Source organism: Ochlerotatus camptorhynchus, unplaced genomic scaffold (assembly GCF_037179485.1).
Source record: "Ochlerotatus camptorhynchus isolate MF236.1 unplaced genomic scaffold, CSIRO-AGI_Acam_v1.1 ptg000129l, whole genome shotgun sequence".
NCBI lineage: Eukaryota > Metazoa > Arthropoda > Insecta > Diptera > Culicidae > Ochlerotatus > Ochlerotatus camptorhynchus.
Genome location: NW_027040619.1, coordinates 390,598 through 410,395, shown reverse-complemented (window position 1 = coordinate 410,395; position 19,798 = coordinate 390,598). Strand labels below are relative to the sequence as shown.

The window sequence follows — 19,798 nt, the reverse complement described above, 5'->3', positions numbered from 1 at the left end:
GAAGTTCCAAGAACTTCCCAGAAGTTCCAAGAACTTCCCAGAAGTTCCAAGAACTTCCCAGAAGTTCCAAGAACTTCCCAGAAGTTCCAAGAACTTCCCAGAAGTTCCAAGAACTTCCCAGAAGTTCCAAGAACTTCCCAGAAGTTCCAAGAACTTCCCAGAAGTTCCAAGAACTTCCCAGAAGTTCCAAGAACTTCCCAGAAGTTCCAAGAACTTCCCAGAAGTTCTTTGAACTTCTGGGAAGTTCTTTGAACTTCCCAGAAGTTCAAAGAACTTCCCAGAAGTTCAAAGAACTTCCCAGAAGTTCAAAGAACTTCCCAGAAGTTCAAAGAACTTCCCAGAAGTTCCAAGAACTTCCCAGAAGTTCCAAGAACTTCCCAGAAGTTCCAAGAACTTCCCAGAAGTTCCAAGAACTTCCCAGAAGTTCCAAGAACTTCCCAGAAGTTCCAAGAACTTCCCAGAAGTTCCAAGAACTTCCCAGAAGTTCCAAGAACTTCCCAGAAGTTCCAAGAACTTCCCAGAAGTTCCAAGAATTTCCCAGAAGTTCCAAGAACTTCCCAGAAGTTCCAAGAACTTCCCAGAAGTTCCAAGAACTTCCCCAGAAGATGCGAGAACTTCCAAAAAAATTCCAAACCTTCCTATTAGTTCCGAGTACTTTCCAGAATTTCCGAAATTTTGCCAGAAGTTCCGAGCACTTCTTAGAAGTTTTTCGAATTTCGCAGAAGATCCTAAAACTTATAAGAAATTCTAAGGACTTCTCAAAAATTCCGAGTGCTGCCCAGAATTTCCGACAGATTCTTGCAAGATGTGTATGCTTCTAAGAACATCCGAGAACTACCCATAATTTGTATGAAGTTCCTTCCAAGAACTGTTCAGAAGATCCTTGAATATCCCAGAAATTCCAGAAAATTTCCAAAGAATCCGAGAACTTCCCAGAAGATCGGTGAATTTTATAGAAATTCCAAGAACTTTTTAAAATTTCAGAGAACTTAGAAGAAATTCTAAGAACTTCGTAGTAGACCTGCAATTTTTCTAGAAATCCCAAGAGCTTGTCAGAAGTGCAAAGAACTTTACAATAATTCAAAGAATGTCTCTGAAATTTCAAAATCTTACCAGAAGATGCGAGAACTTCCCTTAAATTTCAGGAATTTCCCAGATTGTAAGATACTAGGAAATTCCGAGAACTTCCCAAATATTCCGAGAACTTTCAACATTTTCCTAGACCTTCGCAGAAGATACCAGAACTTCCCAGAAGTTCAGAGAATTTCCCAGAGTTTCCGAGAAGTTCCCCAGCACATATGAAAACTTGCCAAAAATTTCCAAACCTTCCTATCAGTTCCGAGAGCTTTCTAGAGTTTGCGATAGCTTTCCAGAAGATCCAAGAACTTACTAGAAATTCTGAGGACTTCTCATAAATTTCGAGAGCAACCCAGAATTTCCAACGGGTGCCCAGAATTTCTGAGAAGTTCAGATATTTTGCAGATATTCTAAGAACTTCGTAGAAGATCTGCATTTTTTTTTCTAGAAATCCCAAGCACTTGGCAGAAGTTCCAAGAACTTTACAACAATTCAAGGAACGTCCCAGCAATTTTGAAATCTTCCCAGAAGATTCGAGAATAGCCCAGAAGTATGAGAATTACACGGAATGTTAGTTAATAGGACGTTAACAGAACTTCTCAAATATTCATACAAATTTACACATTTTCCTTGATCTTGCTAGAGTTTCCAAAAACTTCCCAGAAACCCGAGACCTTCGCAAAGATTCCAAGAACTTTCCCATAAGATGCGATAACTTTCCAAAAATTTCGAAAACTTCCTATCAGTCCCGAAAGCTTTCAAGATTTTCCGAAAGCTTGCCAGAAATTCTGAAAATCATATTGAAGATTTGCTAATTTCCTAGGAGATCCGAGAACTTACTAGATATTCTGAAGACATCCTAACAATTCCGAGAACTGCCAAGAATTTCCGACAGCTGCCAGAGAAATTAAGGAATCTCAGAAGTTCAGAGAATTTTGTAGAAATACTAAGAACGTCACAGAAGATCTGCAGTTTTTCTAGAAATCACAAGCACATGTCAGAAGCTCGAAGAACTTCTTATAAAACGTCCCAGGAATTTCAAAATCTTCCCAGAAGATGCGAGAACATCCCAGAAGTTTCGGGAATTACGCAGAATGTAAGATACTTGTTCCAAGAACTATCCAAATATTCCGAGTACTTTCCACATTTTCCTTGATCTTCCCAGAGATTCCAAGAACTTTACAGAGGTGCCAAGAACTTCCCAGAATTTCCAAGAACTTCCCAGAATTTCCAAGAACTTCCCAGAATTTCCAAGATTGTCACAGAAATTGTGAGGACAATCCACAAGATCTGAGTACCTTAGAAAATATGCTAGAACTTACTAGAAAATCTGAGAACTTTCCAAAAAAATTTAAAACTGTCCAAAACTTCCGACAGATTCTGACAAGATACGTGCGCTTCTAAGAAGATCCGAGAACTACCCACAATTTATGTGAGCTTCCCAGAAGTTCCTTCCAAGAAATGTTCAGAAAATCCTTGAATTTCCCTAAAACTCCGTGAACTTTCCAAAAACTCTGAGAACTTCCCGGAAGATCGGAAAATGTAACAGAAATTTAAATAACTTCTCAGAAGTTCAGAGAATTTTGCAGCAATTTTACTAGAAATTAAAAGAACTTTACAATTTCAGAAGCTTCCCAGAAGAAGCGAGATCATCCCAGAGGTTTCGGGAATTTCACAGAATTTTCGCGAACCTCCCAGAGTTTCTGAAAACTTATCCAGAAGGTGCGAGAACTTCCCAAAAATATCTAATCCTTTTTATCAGTTTCGAGAGCTTTCCAGAATTTCCGAAAGCTTACCATAAATTCCAAGAAGATTTGCGACTATCCCAGAAGATCTGAGAATTTTTTAGAAATTCTAAGGAATTCCTAAAAATACCGAAAATTGCCCTGAATTTCCGACAGGTTCCCAGAATATCCGACAGATTCTTACAAGATGCGTGCACTTTTAAGAACATCCGAGAGTTACCATAATTTCTGTGAGCCTCCTAGAAGCTCCTTCCAAGAACTGTTGAGATGATCCTGGACCAAAAATTCCGAGAACTTTTCAAAAATTCCGAAAACTTCCCAGAAGATCGGCGAATTTCACAGAAGTTTCAAAACGTCGGAGAATTTTGCAATAATTACAACTTCAACTAAGATCTGCAATTTTTCTAGAAATCCCAAGCACTTTTCAGAAGTTCAAAGAACGAAACCTTTCCAAAAGATGCGAGAACTTCCCCGTGAATATAATATTCTAGGAAATTCCGAGAACTTCCCAAACATTCCGAGAACTTCCCACATTTTCTTAGATCTTCCCGGAAGACACAAGAACTGCTCAGAAATTTCGAGAACTTTCCATAGTGTCCAAGAACTTCCCCAGCAGATGCGAAAGCTTCCCAAAACATTTCGAAATTTTTCTATCAGTTCCGAGAGCTTTGTATATATTTCAAAAGCTTGCCGGAAATTCTCAGAACCTCTAAGAAGATTTGCAAATTTCCCAGAAGATCCAAGAACTTAATAAAAATTCTGACTTCTCAAAAATCCGAGAGCTGCCCATAAATTTCATCAGATTCGTACAAGATTTGTGCGCTTCTAAGAACATCGGAGAACTATCCATAATGTCTATGAGTTTCCAAAAGTTTCTTCCAAAAACAGTTCAGAAGATCCTTGAATTTCCCAGGAATTTCGAGAAAATTTCCAAAACATCCATGAGCTTCCCAGACGCTCGCCAAATTTCACAGAAATTCCGAGATCTTCTAGGAAGGTCGGAAAATTTTGCAGAAATTCTTAGAACTTTACAGAAGATCTGCAATTTTTCTAGAAATGCCAAGAACTTGTCATAGGTCCAAAGAACTTTACTAACATCCACGGACGTTCCCAGGAATTTCAAAACCTTACCAGAAGATGCGAGAACATCCTAGAAGCTTCAGGAATTACACAGAACATAAGATTCCACTGTATTATAAGACTCATAACGAATATGCTTAACATTCGTGGTCGCTCGGATACAACGTATATCTCGTCTAATTTAACAAAGCATTATCAATGCAAAATTAGACGAGTTCATGTTTCCCCCGAAACAACGGATATTCGTTATGAGTCAGGTAATACAGTAGGAAATTCGGAGAAAATTCCTTATAAGCCGAAAACTTTCCATATTTTCCTAGATTCTGAGATCTTCCCCAGAAGATGCGAGAACTTCCCAAAATATTTGAAATCTTCCCTTCAGTTCCTAGAGCTTTCCAGAATTTCCGAAAGTTTGCCAGAAATTCCGAGCACCTCTTAGAAGATTTTCGAATTTCCCAGAAGATCTGATAACTTACTAGAAATTCTGAGGGCTTCCCGAAAATTCCGAGAACTGCCCAGAATGTTCGACAACTTCCCAGAATTTCCGACAGATTCTTACAAGATGCGTGTATTGCTAAGAACATCCGAGAACTTCCTAGAAATTTCGAAATATTACTGGAAGGTGCGAGAAGTTCCCAGAAGTTTTGGGAATTTCCCAGAATTTAGGAAACTAGGAAAATCCCAGAACTTCGCAAATATTCCGAGCTTCTCCAGAAAATGCGAAAACTTCCCAATTTTTTTAAACTTCCCATCAGTTCAGTGAGCTTTCCAGGATTTCCGAAAGCTTGCCAGAAATTCTGAGCACCTCTTAGAAGGTTTACGAATTTCCCAGAAGGTCCCACAACTTTTGGGAATTTTCCAGAATTTAACATACTAGGAAAATCCGAGAACTTCCCAAATATTCCGAGAACGTTCCACATTTTCCAAGATCTTCTCAGAATTTCCAAGAACTTCCCAGAAGTTTCAAGAACTTCCCAGAGATTCCGTGAGCTTCCCCAGAAAATGCGAGAGCTTCCCAAAAATTTCTAAACATCCCATCAGTTCCGAGAGCTTTCAAGAATTTCCGAAAGCTTGCCAGAAATTCCGAGAGCCTCTTAGAAGATTTGCGAATTTCCCAGAAGATCCAAGAGCTTACTAGAAGTTCTGAGGACTTCTCAAAAATTCTTGGAATTTCCAACGGGTTCGCAGAATTTCTCAGAAGTTCAGATATGTTGCAGAAATTCTGAGAACTTCGTAGAAGATCAGCAATTTTTCTAGAAATCCCAAGCACTTGGCAAAAATTCCAAGAACTTTACAATAATTCAAAGAACGTCCCAGAAATTTCAAAATCTTCCCAGAAGATGTAAGAACTTCCCGTAAATGTCAGAAATTTCCCAGATTGTAAGGTACTAGGAAATTCCGAGAACTTCCCAAATATTCCGAGAACTTTCAACATTTTCCTATATCTTCCTAGAAGATACAAGAACTTCCCAGAAGTTCTGAGAACTTCGCAGAAATTCTGAGAACTTTCCCATAAGATGCAGGAACTTCCCGAAAATTTCGATAACTTCCTATCAATTCCGAGAGCTTTCAAGAATTTCAGAAAGCTTGCCAGAAATTCTGAAAATCTTATTGAAGATTTGCTAATTTCCTAGAAGATCCGAGAACTTACTAAAAATTCTGAGGACTTCCTAACAATTCCGAGAACTGCCCAGAATTTCCGACAGCTTTCCAGAATTTCTCAAAAGTTTAGAGAATTTTGCAGATATTCTAAGAACATTGCAGAAGATCTGCAATTTTTCTAGAAATCCCAAGCACATGTCATAAGTTCAAAGAACTTTACAATAATTCAAAGAACGTCCCAGGGATTCCAAAATCATCCCAGAAGATGCGAGAACTTCCCAAACATTTCGAAATCTTCCCATCAGTTCCGAGAGCTTTCAAGAATATCCTAAAGCTTGCCAACAATTTTGATAATCTTAGTGAAGATTTGATAATTTCCTAGAAGATCCGAGAACTTACTAGAGATTCTGAGGACTTCCTAACAATTCCGAGAACTGCCCAGAATTTCCATCAGCTTTTCAGAATTTCTCAGAAGTTTAGAGATTTTTGCAGAAATTCTAAGAACGTCGCAGAAGATCTGCAATTTTTCTAGAAATCCCAAGCACATGTCAGAAGTTTAAAGAACATCCCATAAGTTTCGGGAATTACAGAGAATGTAAAATACTTGTTCCAAAAACTATCCAAATATTCCGAGAACTTTCCACATTGCTCTTGATCTTCCCAAAGATTCCAAGAACTTCCCAGAAGTTCCAAGAACTTCCCAGAATTTCCAAGAACGTTACAAAAATTCTGAGAACATCCCACAACATCCGAGTACCTTAGAAGATAGGCGATTATCCCAGAAGATCCCAGAACTTACTAGAAAATCTGAGGACTTCCCAAAAATTCGAAAACTGCCCAGAATTTCCAACAGATTCTAACAAGATACGTACACTTCTAATAAGATTCGAGAACTACCCATAATTTCTGTGAGCTTCTCAGAAGTTCCTTCCAGGAATTGTTCAGAAGATCCTTGAATTTCCCAAACATTCCGAGAACTTTTCAAAAATTCTGAGAACTTCCCGGAAGATCGGAAAATGTCACAGGAACTTCAAGAACTTCTCAGAAGTTCAGGGAATTTCGCAGAAATTTTGAGATCTTCGCAGAAGATCTGCAATTTTACTAGAAATTAAAAGAACTTTACAATAATTCAAAGAAAGTCTCAGGAATTTCAGAATCTTCCCAGAAGAAGCGAGAACATCCCAGAATTGCGGGAGCTCTTCAGAAGGTTTTCCCATAATTGTCTTGACCTTTCTAAAAATTCCGAAAGCTTTCTAGAATATCCTAGACCTTCCCAGAAGTTCCAAGACTTTTGAGAATTCCGAAAACTATTGACAGTGTTTGAGATTTTGGGGATTTCAGCATATCTGGGAAGTTTTCGCAATATTTTGGCATTTTTGGGGAGTTCTTGGATTTTTTGAGAAACTAACATATCGTGGATAAAGGCGGGCTCTTCTCCACGCTCATCGGTCATCCTTCAGGACCAGGGCTTGTTCTATAGCGAATTATGTGATCTTGATTGCTGGAAGGCGGTTTTTCTTCTGATCCCGATGGGTTTCGTGTGGTCATTTCTGCTTACGGTCCGCCCCTCTCTTTTTGGACCTTCATCCAGCTTTTAAACTGAATATGATTTGTCAGTGAGTCTTGATCATGTCGTCCTGATTGGATTGCCCATTGCTATGTACTCAATCATCATTCTTGGATTTTTGGTGAAATTTTCTAAATTTCTGGAGAGTTTTAGATTTAGATTTAAATTTCTTCGGTTGTGTATAGCTCTGCTGTCGTACCTGAATTACAATGAATATATGTTGTATCGGAAGAAACATGAGCTGGTCTAATTTAGCATTGCAAATGCTATATTAAATTAGACGAAATATACGTTATTCACTGGAACCTCTCCATTTACGAACCAAACTAGGGGTTAGTAAATCGAATCAGTGCGTCCTAGTTATTTGGGATGTGTATAGGGACCGGAAATCTATGTATGATGCCATTTTGAAGTCCAAGATTGCGGTTTCCGGTTAAAGAAAAAGAGGAAAATACTGTCAAATATTTCACAATATGTGTATGTTTGGAATCGGGTCGACGTGTAAAAACAAGAAATCCATGCCTGTCGTCATTTGTAAATCCAATATGGCAACTTCTGGTTAGGGGAATAGTAAGAGGTTGTATCCAAGATACGACCGTAGAATTGACGTAGGATTACGTGTTCAGTATCAATGTTCGGCGACTGTGTAAGGGAAAACACTTTTTCCCATCATGGAAACGTCTCGTTTTCTGATGACAAAATCACGCATTTTCGTGCAAAAAACGCACAGAATTTTTGGTTTATTCTATAGATAATACAAAAAGCAAAAATGGTTGAAGGAATAAAATTGCTAAAATTTTCCATTCGCAAGATATTCGCGATCGATCATATAAATTCGGTCATCGCGAGAATTTTTATGATCCACTTCAATACTGTTACGCATTTGACCACAAACGTTCTGTTGCTAAGGTGCATTATCAATGAATTTTGGGGGTGTTGTGCCGGGCAGCAAGGCGAACGAACGATCAATGAAAATTAACTCTTGAACAACACGTTTTGTCGTGATGGTTGAGTAGTTCTGAGTTATTAGGGTGTTCAACACGGATGAGGCTGACATAGATGGCCCACAGCGACTCACGAAGAGCTACTGAATCCGATCAGTAGCGGTGCGGTTTCTTCCTGCTTCTTCGGTGAATCGAGGGTTCTTGAGGGCAGCCTTGATAGCTAGCTGCTTGCGGGGAGCCATTTGTTGTGTACTGGAGAAAAATGTACAATGCCACGTATCGAAAAGCACTGCTGCTGCTGATGATGACGTCCAACCGGACACCACCACACACGGTGATTGAATAAGCACGGTTTGGAGAGACCGGATGCGATTTGAATATTAAATCTGTGTTAGGGAAAGCGCTTTTTGCAGGCAATCGGTGATAATTTTAATCACGATTGCAACAGTTGGACTATTGTGTAATTTTCGATAGTGACCTATTGCAAATTGATAAAGTGTTCATTTTAGCAGATTCATAGAAAAATTTCCAATCGATTGGTTTGTTTAGAATTAAAATCCATCTGCTATTGAAAGAGTTATAAGTATGCAAAACCTGACTGACTTTTCGTAACGCGGTTGATTTTGGTTTTTTGAAATTACACTCCCAATATGTTGCCGAAAGACGTAATCCTACGTCAAAACTGAGAAATACTGTCAAATACCCCACAATATGGGAATTTTTGAAATCGGAGTGACGTGTAGGGTCCAAAAATCCATCTCTGACTCCACATTTGGTAATCAAAGATGGAGGTTTCCGGTGGGAAATCATTTACTCGTCATCACCGTTCGAAAAATATTCATATTTTAGAGCAGTTGGCAGTTTTCCACAAACCGGAAGGCACCATTTTGGATTCCAGGATGGCTTCAAACATCGATTCCCAGCCTCTACACGTCGTCCCTGTTCTGAAAATAACCATACTGTTGTGTATTTTTTATAGTTCAGTGAACGTTCTACTTCATCCAAGTGCAGAGAATTTTGTAGAAGTTCAAACAACTGCATAAAAGTTTGGCACACTCTATAGCAGTGTTGGGAAAATATCAAAAAATCAAATATCGCCAAAGAACAAGATCACGCTTGATTTTCGTAGACAATATTCAACAATCAAACAACTGCAGTTGATATTGCAAGCTGTAATATCGCAGCTCGGAATATCGAGCTAACTAAACTCACCAGCTGCAAATCTCACCAAATTGTGGTGAGATTGAGTTTCATGATTTTTGCTTTAAACTGGGCTTAGACAGAGCAAGTCAATTGAACAAGTCAGTTGAATTCAAATGACTTGATCGCGAATTGAACGTGTAAACCATGCCATTCAACTAACTTGATCAACTCACTTGTCTTGTCTTGCCTTGTCTAAACCCAGCTTTACACTCGAGCGCAACCGAAATTTCCATAAAGCTGGGTTTAGATAGGGCAAGTCAAATGATCAACTCAGTTGAATTCAATTGGCTTGAAAAGTTGAGCCTGGTTCAACTTTTTTCAATTCAAGTGAGTTGATCAAGTCAGTTGAATGACATGGCTTACACGTTCAATTCGCGTTCAAGTCAGTTGAATTCAACTGACTTGATCAATTGACTTGCCCTATTTAAACCCAGCTTAACGGCTGGCAGTAGTCGCTTCGTGTCTGCCATCCCTTTCTAAGAAAACAAGGTGCAACGGAATCAGTTTTGCGTCGATTCAACTCTCAGCTTCAACTTGTGTGAATAGTCTCGCAATATCAAAGGTGCTTGTAAAATCAATATATGAAGCATGATATTGAGAGCGTATGAGAGCGGAAAAATATCAATTTGTTCATGATTATGCCATCACTGCTCTGTAGAAACTCATCGCAATGCGTAAAAGTTATTGGAGGCAAGACAATCCGAAAAAGCTAAGCAAACTTCAAGCTGAACATTGCATTAGGTCCTACACTGATAGGCAAAATAAAGTGCCCACCCCATCATTTTTTGAATTTCTCTCATTTATTTGGTTCAAATTAAAGTAAATACACTGTAGTATTTTTTATATCTTATTCTTTATATTCTTTTTAAGTTTCACTTATAGAATACCAGATAAAAAGAAGAGACTGACTCGAAGAAAAAAAAATCAAAATGGGTGTAAAAAAGAACAGTGACAAAAAAAAGTGCCCACTGCATTTTAACTCCAGAAAACATAAAATAAAGTAAAAGAATACCAGCCTAATAGTTAATGTGTCCTCCTTTGGCCTTCAGGCGCTTCGGCATGCTCTCCACTAGATTTTTCAGGTGCTGTGGATCTAGTTCTTCCCAGGCGCGCTCCAGGGCTTCAAAATAGTTATTTTTATTGGTAACACCAGTTTTGTCAACCCTGGCATCGAGAATCGCCCACAAATTCTCGATGGGGTTGAGGTCCGGGCTTTGTGGAGGCCATTCCAGTGGTTTAATTCGACATGACCGGAAGAAAGACTTAGTCTTCTTGGCAGTATGCTTCGGATCGTTGTCCTGCTGGAATACGAATTTCTCCTCAAGGCCCGTCTGGATCAGCGAAACTTCCAGATTTTCCCGCAGGATGTCGATGTAGGAATCTGCCGTCATTATCCCGTCGATTTTCACCAGGCTTCCCACTCCACCCCACGAAAAGCACCCCCAGACCATCACATTTCCTCCTCCATGCTTCACCGTGCCTTGTATGTGGCGCTCCTGAAGCTCCTCACCCGATCTACACCACACACGAACCCGTCGCTTCCGGTTGAACAGTTCGAATTTTGATTCGTCCGTCCAGAGAACCGTTTTCCAGAACTCTAGGGGCTTATCAGCATGCTCCTTAGCAAACTTAAGCCGTTTGACTTTGTTTGCCTTGCTGATAAATGGGCGCTTCCGAGCAACTTTGCTGTTCAACCCCTGTGCTACGAGACGGCGACGAACAGTTCGACTGGAAACTGTTAGCTGAAGAGCCTCCTGGATCTCGCGGACAGTTACCTTCGGGTTCTTCTTCACTTCACGCATGATCTTGGTGTCCGTTCTCGCATCCGTTTTGCGCATCCTGCCTCTGCCAGGGCGATCCACCACTGATCCGAACGATTTCATTTTCTGCAGAATTTTCCCGACCGCTGTTTTGCTGATATTGTACTTCCTAGCGACAGACCGGTGCGATTCACCGTTTTGCACATCACGAACAACCAATTTTCGGATACACACGGGAATTGCTTTCGAAATCACTACGTCCTCCATTTTTTTCAACTGATTCAAATGCGATCACGTGTACAAATGCACCAGTTCCACCCGTTTGCTTCAATACATGTCAAACTTTCAAAACAAAAACAATCGAGGGGTTTTCCGATGGAAACTTATCGAAAACATACCGATTTTTGAAGTGGGCACTTTTTTTTGTCACTGTTTTCTTTTTCAATCCAAATTGATTTTCTTTTACTTCAAGTAAAACTTTATATTTTCAGTATTCCATAGGTGTAACTTTAAAAGAATAATAAAGGTAAGACATCGAAACAGACTACGGTGTGTTTATTTGAATTTGAACCAAATAAATGAGAGAAATTTCAAAAATGATGGGGTGGGCACTTTATTTTGCCTATCAGTGTAAGTAACATTGATCGATTCTCTTCGTCGACTTTCTCTTTCGTTAAAAACTCGAGCCCATAACCGTTCTTTGTTGTGTTTGTCGTATTAGATGCTAGATAAAAACATTCTTTCTCGATTTGTTTGCTGAAAATACCTGGGACTGTCTTTACATGGCCGTGGGGATACAAAGAGAAAGTCGACGAAGAGAATCTGTCAATGTTACTTAGGACCTAATGCAATGTTCAGCTTGACATCTTAGAACTTCAGGGATCTTCGTATTAGTTAAGGGAATGTCGTAATAGTTTGTCAGATATCTTACTTCAAAAACGCTAAATAAACTTCTAACGAAGTTTTGGGATTTTCGTTTAATTTCAGGGAACTTCCCAGGAATGTTTGTAGAAAAGGTTAAGTTTCTTCCCGAAAGCTTGAAGAAGTTCATAGATGTTCTGATATCTTGGTAGTATTAAGCGAGGGTGAAAATTAAATGGAACTGGGAAGAAGTTCAGGGATCGTTGTTGAAGTTGAGGAAATTGTGAAAAAGTTAAGGAAATTTAGTAGCTGTTTAGGAAACTTGGAATAAGTTTTGGGAAACTCGTACAAGTTCAGTATAACTTCATTGAAGTTCAGAAATCATTTCTGAGCTATGGAAAAGCCAACAATTTGACGGAGCTGATAAGCTCAGTGAATTGGAAAGAAGTTCGGGGAGACTAGTTTGAACTGAGTAGAAGTTGAAGTACAGAAACCATCGTAATATTTTAGAGAACTTCGATGATATTCACGGATTTTCGATAAAATATCAAAGAAATCCTCAAGATTTTCAAGACTTCAGGTTGGTCAAGTATTATTCTGAAGATCTGCAACTGTTCAAAAATTCACATGTCGTTTCTAAGATATTCTTCAAATACGGTAGGTTAATCAGAAAGTATTTTAAGATCTCCAGCTGATCGAAGATTTCAGTTAATTCCTTTTAAAAGACTTCAGATTCATCACGTATTGTTCTGGAGATCTTCAACTGTTTAAAAAATATGAATATTTAATATCTCAAATATAGTATCACAAGATTGCTGGTTGATCAGATATTTGTGAATTATTCAATAGATCTTCAGCTGATCAAACAATTAAATCAAATCCCCTCGATCATTTTTCATGCCTTCGGCTTAATTAAGATGAAGAACTAAAAAATGATGAAAACATCAAGTTGTTCAAACATTCAAATGGCATTTCACACACTTTCAGCACTTAAAATATCTCCAACAGATCGAAGATTTCAATAATGGCCTCTGAATATTTATCAAGATCTCAAGTTGGACAAGTATAATTCTCAAAATCTTAATATTCTTCATATGTCTTCGTCAATTTCAACATGTCTTCATAAATCTTCCAAAGCATGAAATGACATCAAAATGTCTTCACAGAATGTCATCTCTGCATCTGAGTTTGAATTATTAAATTACAAGCCAATTGCTTTTAGTTCCAATGTAAACAGTAACTGTTAATTCTTAATTTTGATTTCTAGTAAACTCTATAAATCTACAAATCTGAGCACCTTATTCGACTATTTTGCTTCGTACGTGCCAGCATGCATGCATTTCCAGAAAATCCACATAGAACTACTCCCCCGCAATAATCCTTACCGAATATTCGGCCCCGAACTCCGACTCCATCCGGCTGAGCCGTCGCAGTTCCCACGACAGATGGAAGGCGGTCGAGATGGGATCCTTGGAGCTGAGTGCAATCAACGAACTGGACGACAGTGCTTTGTAGGCGTTGATGCGTGACTGGGAATGGCGGAGGGAGTCCTGCTCGCTCGATGTTACACACTCGTCGCATCCGCAGCTGTGAAATGTAAGGTGATTCGCAGTAGTTAGTCAGGAGCACTATTATCGCAATGTGTGTTTATCTATTGGTAGCAGAAATGTGAATCGATTTTATAACTCCCAACTCGTGACCATGCATTTTAAAGGTGTCGTCTCCTTCGAACGGAGTGTGAACTAAAATAGTGCCACACGCCACCACCAGCTGATCCCGAGGAATTAGCACGTACAGCTAATAAATATACAGAAGCAACAGCTCCGGAGGCGATTACATAAATCAATTTACGTGATTTCCTCCCGGTTGTGGCTCTTCCATTTTCCAGCATGCCACGCCGGTTTCCGAAAGTCCTCAAGGTGACAACCGGACTCTATTCTTACGAACACTTACCGAACGTCGTGCGGCATCGGAAGAGTTGCTCCTCGATCCAGAAGAATCTTCAGGATTTCGTAGTTGTTTTTGTGGGCTGCCAAAATGAGCGGGGTGATATCGGCGGTGAAGGAGGACGATGAACGATCCACGGCTTCCCAGCTCTAAGGGAGAGAACAGGCTTAGAGTTCATTACCAACTGGAACTAGATTTGAAACTCACGTAGGGATCACCGGGAATATGATTTTCCTCCTCCCATAAGAGTAGAGTTTCCACCGCTTCCACGTACTCTTCCTTGATGGCATGCAGCAGTGCATCCTTTGTGCGGCGCGGGAGAGAATATGATAAATAAGACATTAGCAAACACCACCGGCAGTGCACCGGTGTGTGTGGTGCATCATAAAACGATTTAATCAAATATCCAAGCCGACACGTGGAGTCGTAAAAATCTATACTTGCTTCGGACATGCATTATTACCTGAACTTTGATTCCCTCCGTTAGTAGCAACCGGATGAGTTCGATGTTTTCATTCTCGATGGCGGCAATTAAAGCGGAACGGTTCAGCGGATCCACGCAGTTGATGTCGAACTCGTCCGGATCGTTCTTGTTATCCAGGATAATTCTGTGGGATAAAGGAATAAGTTGGAAAGAAGGATTATAGTAATACTGTACGATAATTCCAGAATTCAATACCGAATGCTATTTGAAAACTACCCAAAATTTCAGCAGAATAGCATTGAACCTACTGAAAATGGGTAAACTAAGATGGGAGAGACGTGTTGACAAATTAAGAAGATCGATCGGGTTCAGACCAATGTTGTCCATTTGTCAACTTGCCACTGTCAGCTTAGATTACCCATGTATTATTGGGTGTATTTTCCTCAAATTTTCGTAGTTTTGAAAAAGCGGGCAGTGTTCTTTGTGCATTTCCAAAATTGTTAAAAGAGTGCTTTCTAAACTTAATCCATTCCATTCCAAATGTATCTACTAACCAGTGGTTATTCCCTACCCAAGTAAACAAGTATAGTATCAGAACAAATCAAGGCCTACTTTGATCAAATTTACACAGCAATCAATTTTACAGATTTTCCGAATTTTCTGGCGGACCATCTAGTGATCACTGGGAACCAGCCAATTTATTAAAAATCACCATTTTACTTCGTCTCATATAGTTGCATAATCAAGACATATTTTGATCAAAAATACATAATAATCACGATTATGGTTGATTCGAGTCACCGGTGGACACTCAGTATTTAGAACCAGGTTGTGAGTTGTGTTAAAATATTAGTCAGCACTACCCATAGATGCCTGTTGCTGTGGATTTCCAGCATCACTTTGTTCCAGTCGTCTAGGTACCTTTTCTCCCCCCCGATGGCCTCTTGGAAACCCGGAATAAAACTGGAACCACTTGGGCAATCTGTTCCAATTTTCAGTAGATAATAATTTCAAACATTTTTCTACTTGCTGTGAAAATTTCAGCCAATTTCATGGTGAAACAAAATTGTTGTACCAATGAAAACTTTGCTATTCGTATGCCTGTTCGTAAAAATAAATACCGCCAAAGCACGTTAGGCCCTTCCCGAAAGTAAGGCAGATGGTGTTCATTTGAATCGCTAATAACTTTTCAGGGTTAACTCGGATTCACATCCGGTTTCGAGCCAAAATGTCCCCAATACTCCAAAGATTCTACATTTTAAAAACGAAGAAAATCGATCCACTACAGCACCACCTACACTCAAATAAATCAATAAGGTAATTTTATCAGATATATCATATATATATTCAACTCCAAGTCTGACACTTTTATTCCGAATGAATCCCTATACGTATCAAGCGTAAAGCAGTTCCGTTTTATTAGCAATCCAATAAACATTAAAGGCATTCGTTCGCGTAGAAGTTATATGCATGTACCATGTGCGATACACATGCTTTGCACATAACTTTGACAGACCCAATTTCATTATGGATTTTATATGCGTGTATGACATATCGACTGTATCATTTTAGCAGTGGATAGAAGAGTGAAAATGGCGGATGAACGAGAGCGTTTGTTGTTGGACTCGGGATTCCCGCTTAGAGAATGTAAACCTGTATTTGTAATGTTGTGAACATTATTGTTCAACCGATTTACTTTTCTTGCAGCAAGTGGAACTTCGGAACTTTCTGGACTGTGAAAATAATCTGGCTTCCCTATCACCGTGGATAGTTTCGGAAAGCGAAGTGAAGGTAGAAAGCGATCAAATCAAGAGCCGGAACAGATTCCTGCGGCAGAAGAGGTTACGTTCAGGTCTACTCAAAATCTCAGCAGCCAGGAAACAATTGAAGAAAGAACCCCAGGAAACACAACCATTAATCATCATTCCCACGATTCACCAAGGACATTACAAATACTAAACAGTTAAAAAAATGTTAATTAATTATTAAAAACCTTTGCATTGTAAACATTAAAAGTATTTATGACTAACAGTATTTTGTTTTCTTTTTCGACAGCGTTTGAGTAATCAAGATACTGCCGGCTGTAGCGGTCTCAATACTGGAAGTAGTGTGGAAGTTGTGAACGACAATTCTGTTGGACGAAAATTGTTCAGTCCGACAACTCTACTGCACTTGCTAAATTCTTCAAAACTGGGTAAGGACATTGTGCGTCGATCTTAAATCGGTGAGTTGTCGACTGGAAGACAATTGGCGGGTATTATCGCCGAATGGCACTTGGCGAACAGAACAAGACTGTTGCAAGAAGACCTTGAGGAGTATGCTGTAACAGTATCTTCAGTATTCAAATCGGAAAAGAAGGCTCATCTTCGCAACATCCAATCAACATCGCATACGATCTCACGAGAAACATCGATTGGGAAAAATACGTGAACGCGGTCCGTGGCGGCTCAGAATCGGTCGACGTTCTCTCTCCGTTGGATGAGTACTCCTTCCTATCGCGGCTCATAGTGGATTGCGCGCTTCAAGCTCAAACGAAGCCAGTTCCTGGTGCTTCCATTCGTAAACGTCCTCCCACTGTGTGGTGGGACAAGGAATGCACCAACGCGAATAATGAGAAGTCAACTGTGTTTAAACAACTTCGTAAGCACGGTTCCTACGAATACTTTGAGCGGTACACGGCACTGGAGGAAAAATTTAAGAGCTTGATCAAGGCTAAAAAACGCGGCTACTGGCGTCGGTTCGTCGAAGGGTTAACGCGAAAAACTTCCATGAAAATGCTGTGGAATGTCGGCAGGAGAATGCGTAACGCGCCATCGTCGGTCAATGAGGACAAGCAGTACTATAACAGATGGATTTTTGATTTTGCGCGCAAAGTTTGCCCTGATTCGGTTCCGGTTCGAAACAACACTCGCGATACGTCGGTGGAAACGAATAACACGGACTCCCCGTTCTCGATGCTTGAATTCTCAATTGCTCGTCTTTCATGCAACAACGCGGCTCCAGGAATGGATCGAATCAAGTTCAACTTGCTCAAGAACCTCCCAGACGTCACTAAGAGGCGCTTGTTAAACTTGTTCAATCAACTCCTGAAGCACAACGTTGTTCCGGACGATTGGAGACAAGTGAGAGTTATAGCCATTCAGAAACCCGGTAAACCCGCGTCGGATCATAACTCATACCGTCCCATTGCGATGCTGTCGTGCATTCGGAAATTGTTGGAGAAAATGATTCGAGGCAAATAGCTTACTCTCAGATACGCAATTTGGATTTCGAAGGGGCAAAGGAACGAATGACTACCTTGCGTTGCTTTCAACTGAAATCCAATTAGCCTACGCTGAAAAACAGCAGATGGGTTCAGTTTTCTTGGACATTAAAGGGGCTTTTGATTCTGTTTGCATCGACATCCTTTCGGACAAACTCCATACCAATGGGCTTTCACCAATTATCAATAATTTCTTGTACGATTTATTGTCCGAGAAACAAATGAGCTTCTCTCATGGCAACTCAGCAATTTCACGAATTAGCTACATGGGCCTCCCTCATGGCTCATGTCTGAGTCCCTCTTTTCAACTTCTATGTTAAAGACATTGACGATTGTCTTGCCGAAAATTGCACGATGACGGCGTGATCTCCGTTGTTGGGACAAAATCACCGGACCTGCAAGGACCATTGCAAGATACCTTGGACAATTTGTCTACATGGGCAATGAATCTGGGTATCGAATTCTCTCCGGAAAAAACTGAGATGGTTGTTTTTTCTAGGAAGCTTTATCCAGCACAGTTGCAGCTTCAACTTATGGGTAAACCAATCACTCACAGCATGTCTTTCAAGTATTTAGGTGTCTGGTTCGATTCCAAATGCACTTGGGGAAAACACGTTGCGTATCTGAGTCAGAGGTGCCAACAAAGAATCAATTTTCTTCGTTGTATTACCGGCACTTCGTGGGGAGCCCATCCGGAAGATCTGATAAGACTTTACCAAACCACCATTCTATCGGTTTTGGAATATGGTAGCTTTTGCTTCCAATCGATGGCGAACACCCACATCTTGCAGCTGCAACGGATTCAATATCGTTGTATACGAATCGCACTAGGTTGTATGCATTCGACGCATACAATGAGTCTGGAAGTACTTGCGGGCGTACTTCCCTTACCAGATCGGTTCGCGGAATTGTCGTTTCGGTTCCTTATCCGCTGTGAAGTCATGAACCTGTTGGTGATCGATAATTTTGAGAAGCTGCTTGAGCGAAATCCGCAAACACGATTCATGAGCTTGTACTACGAGTACATGACTCTGGAAATTAGCCCCTCCCCGTTCAATACCAATGAAGTATCCCACGATTTCAGTTGTTATTCCGTAAGATTCGATTTCTCAATGAGGGAGGAAATTCAAAAAATACCAGAGCCCCATCGACCCCTGATTGTACCATCCATCTTCGCGAACAAATACCGCCACGTCAATGCCGAGAAGAGATTTTTCACTGACGGGTCCACAATAAATACGTCCACTGGTTTTGGTGTATACAATGATCTCCATAGTGCCTCATATCAGCTTAAAAAACTATGTTCGGTATGCGTTGCAGAACAAGCAGCTATATTGTATGCGTTAGAGCAGATCTCCTCACGTCCCCCTGTTCACTATTTCATTTTTTCGGATAGTCTAAGTTCTCTGGAGACTATGCGTTCTATGAGGCCGATGAAGCACTCGACGTATTTCCTGAACGAAATACGATCGTCGCTGAGTGCTTTATCAAACAGCTCACATATCATCACCTTAGTATGGGTCCTTTCTCATTGCTCTATCCCGGGCAATGTGAAAGCAGCCTCGCTGGCTAAGGTGGGCGCTATGGAAGGCGACATTTACGAGCGACAAATCGCCTACAATGAATTTTTCACAATTGCTCGTCAGCAAGTCCTCATCAACTGGCAACAAAAGTGGAATGATGTTGAACTGGGAAGATGGTTACATTCGATCCTCCCACAGGTGTCGATCAAACCCTGGTTCAAGAGATTGGACGTGGATCGCGATTTTATCCGGGTAATGTCCAGGCTCATGTCCAATCACTACTCGTTAAACACACATCGCTACCGCATAGGGCTTGTAGACAGCAGTTTGTGTGCCTGTGGAAACGACTATCACGACATTGAGCATGTTGTCTGGTCTTGCACCTCACATCATGTGGCGAAATCCGAACTAATTGAATCCCTCAGGGCCCGAGGGAAACAACCTTATACACCAATAAGAGACGTTCTGGCTTGCCGTGATCTCGATGTTATGAGATTAATTAACGTATTTTTAAAAAGTGCTGATTTGTGTATGTAGTAGTGTTTTGTCTTTTAATTCTTTCATCACTATCCCAACCCAAGTCCCCTCTTGTATCATTTCAGATGTGCTTTCAATGCTTCGATATCCACAGCACATGCCCGCCAATACAGTGCAGTGACACTCATCCATCGAATGAAGCAGAAAGAAGATTTACCAATATCCCTTTCCCTTTGCCCCCTTCCAATCTTCTAAATAAATGTATTTATTAATCTCGAGTAAACCGCGAGTATTCGGCCTCCATTCTACTAACTTTAGTTGTAAAA

The 19,798-nt window shown here is 40.3% G+C and overlaps 1 protein-coding gene across 2 annotated transcripts in view; it reads right to left on the bottom strand.

The window, feature by feature from the left end:
• The window catches only part of LOC135700139 (transient receptor potential protein-like), a 52,479-nt gene that overhangs the window by 19,245 nt on the left and 13,436 nt on the right, over positions 1-19,798 (bottom strand). For both annotated transcript variants that reach the window (XM_065220556.1, XM_065220557.1), the window contains exons 2-5: positions 14,250-14,394; positions 13,994-14,089; positions 13,793-13,935; positions 13,225-13,426 (exon numbers count right to left, since the gene is read on the bottom strand). In XM_065220556.1, coding sequence (XP_065076628.1) covers positions 13,225-13,426; positions 13,793-13,935; positions 13,994-14,089; positions 14,250-14,394 — 586 coding nt within the window. The remainder of the gene's footprint in view (positions 1-13,224; positions 13,427-13,792; positions 13,936-13,993; positions 14,090-14,249; positions 14,395-19,798) is intronic.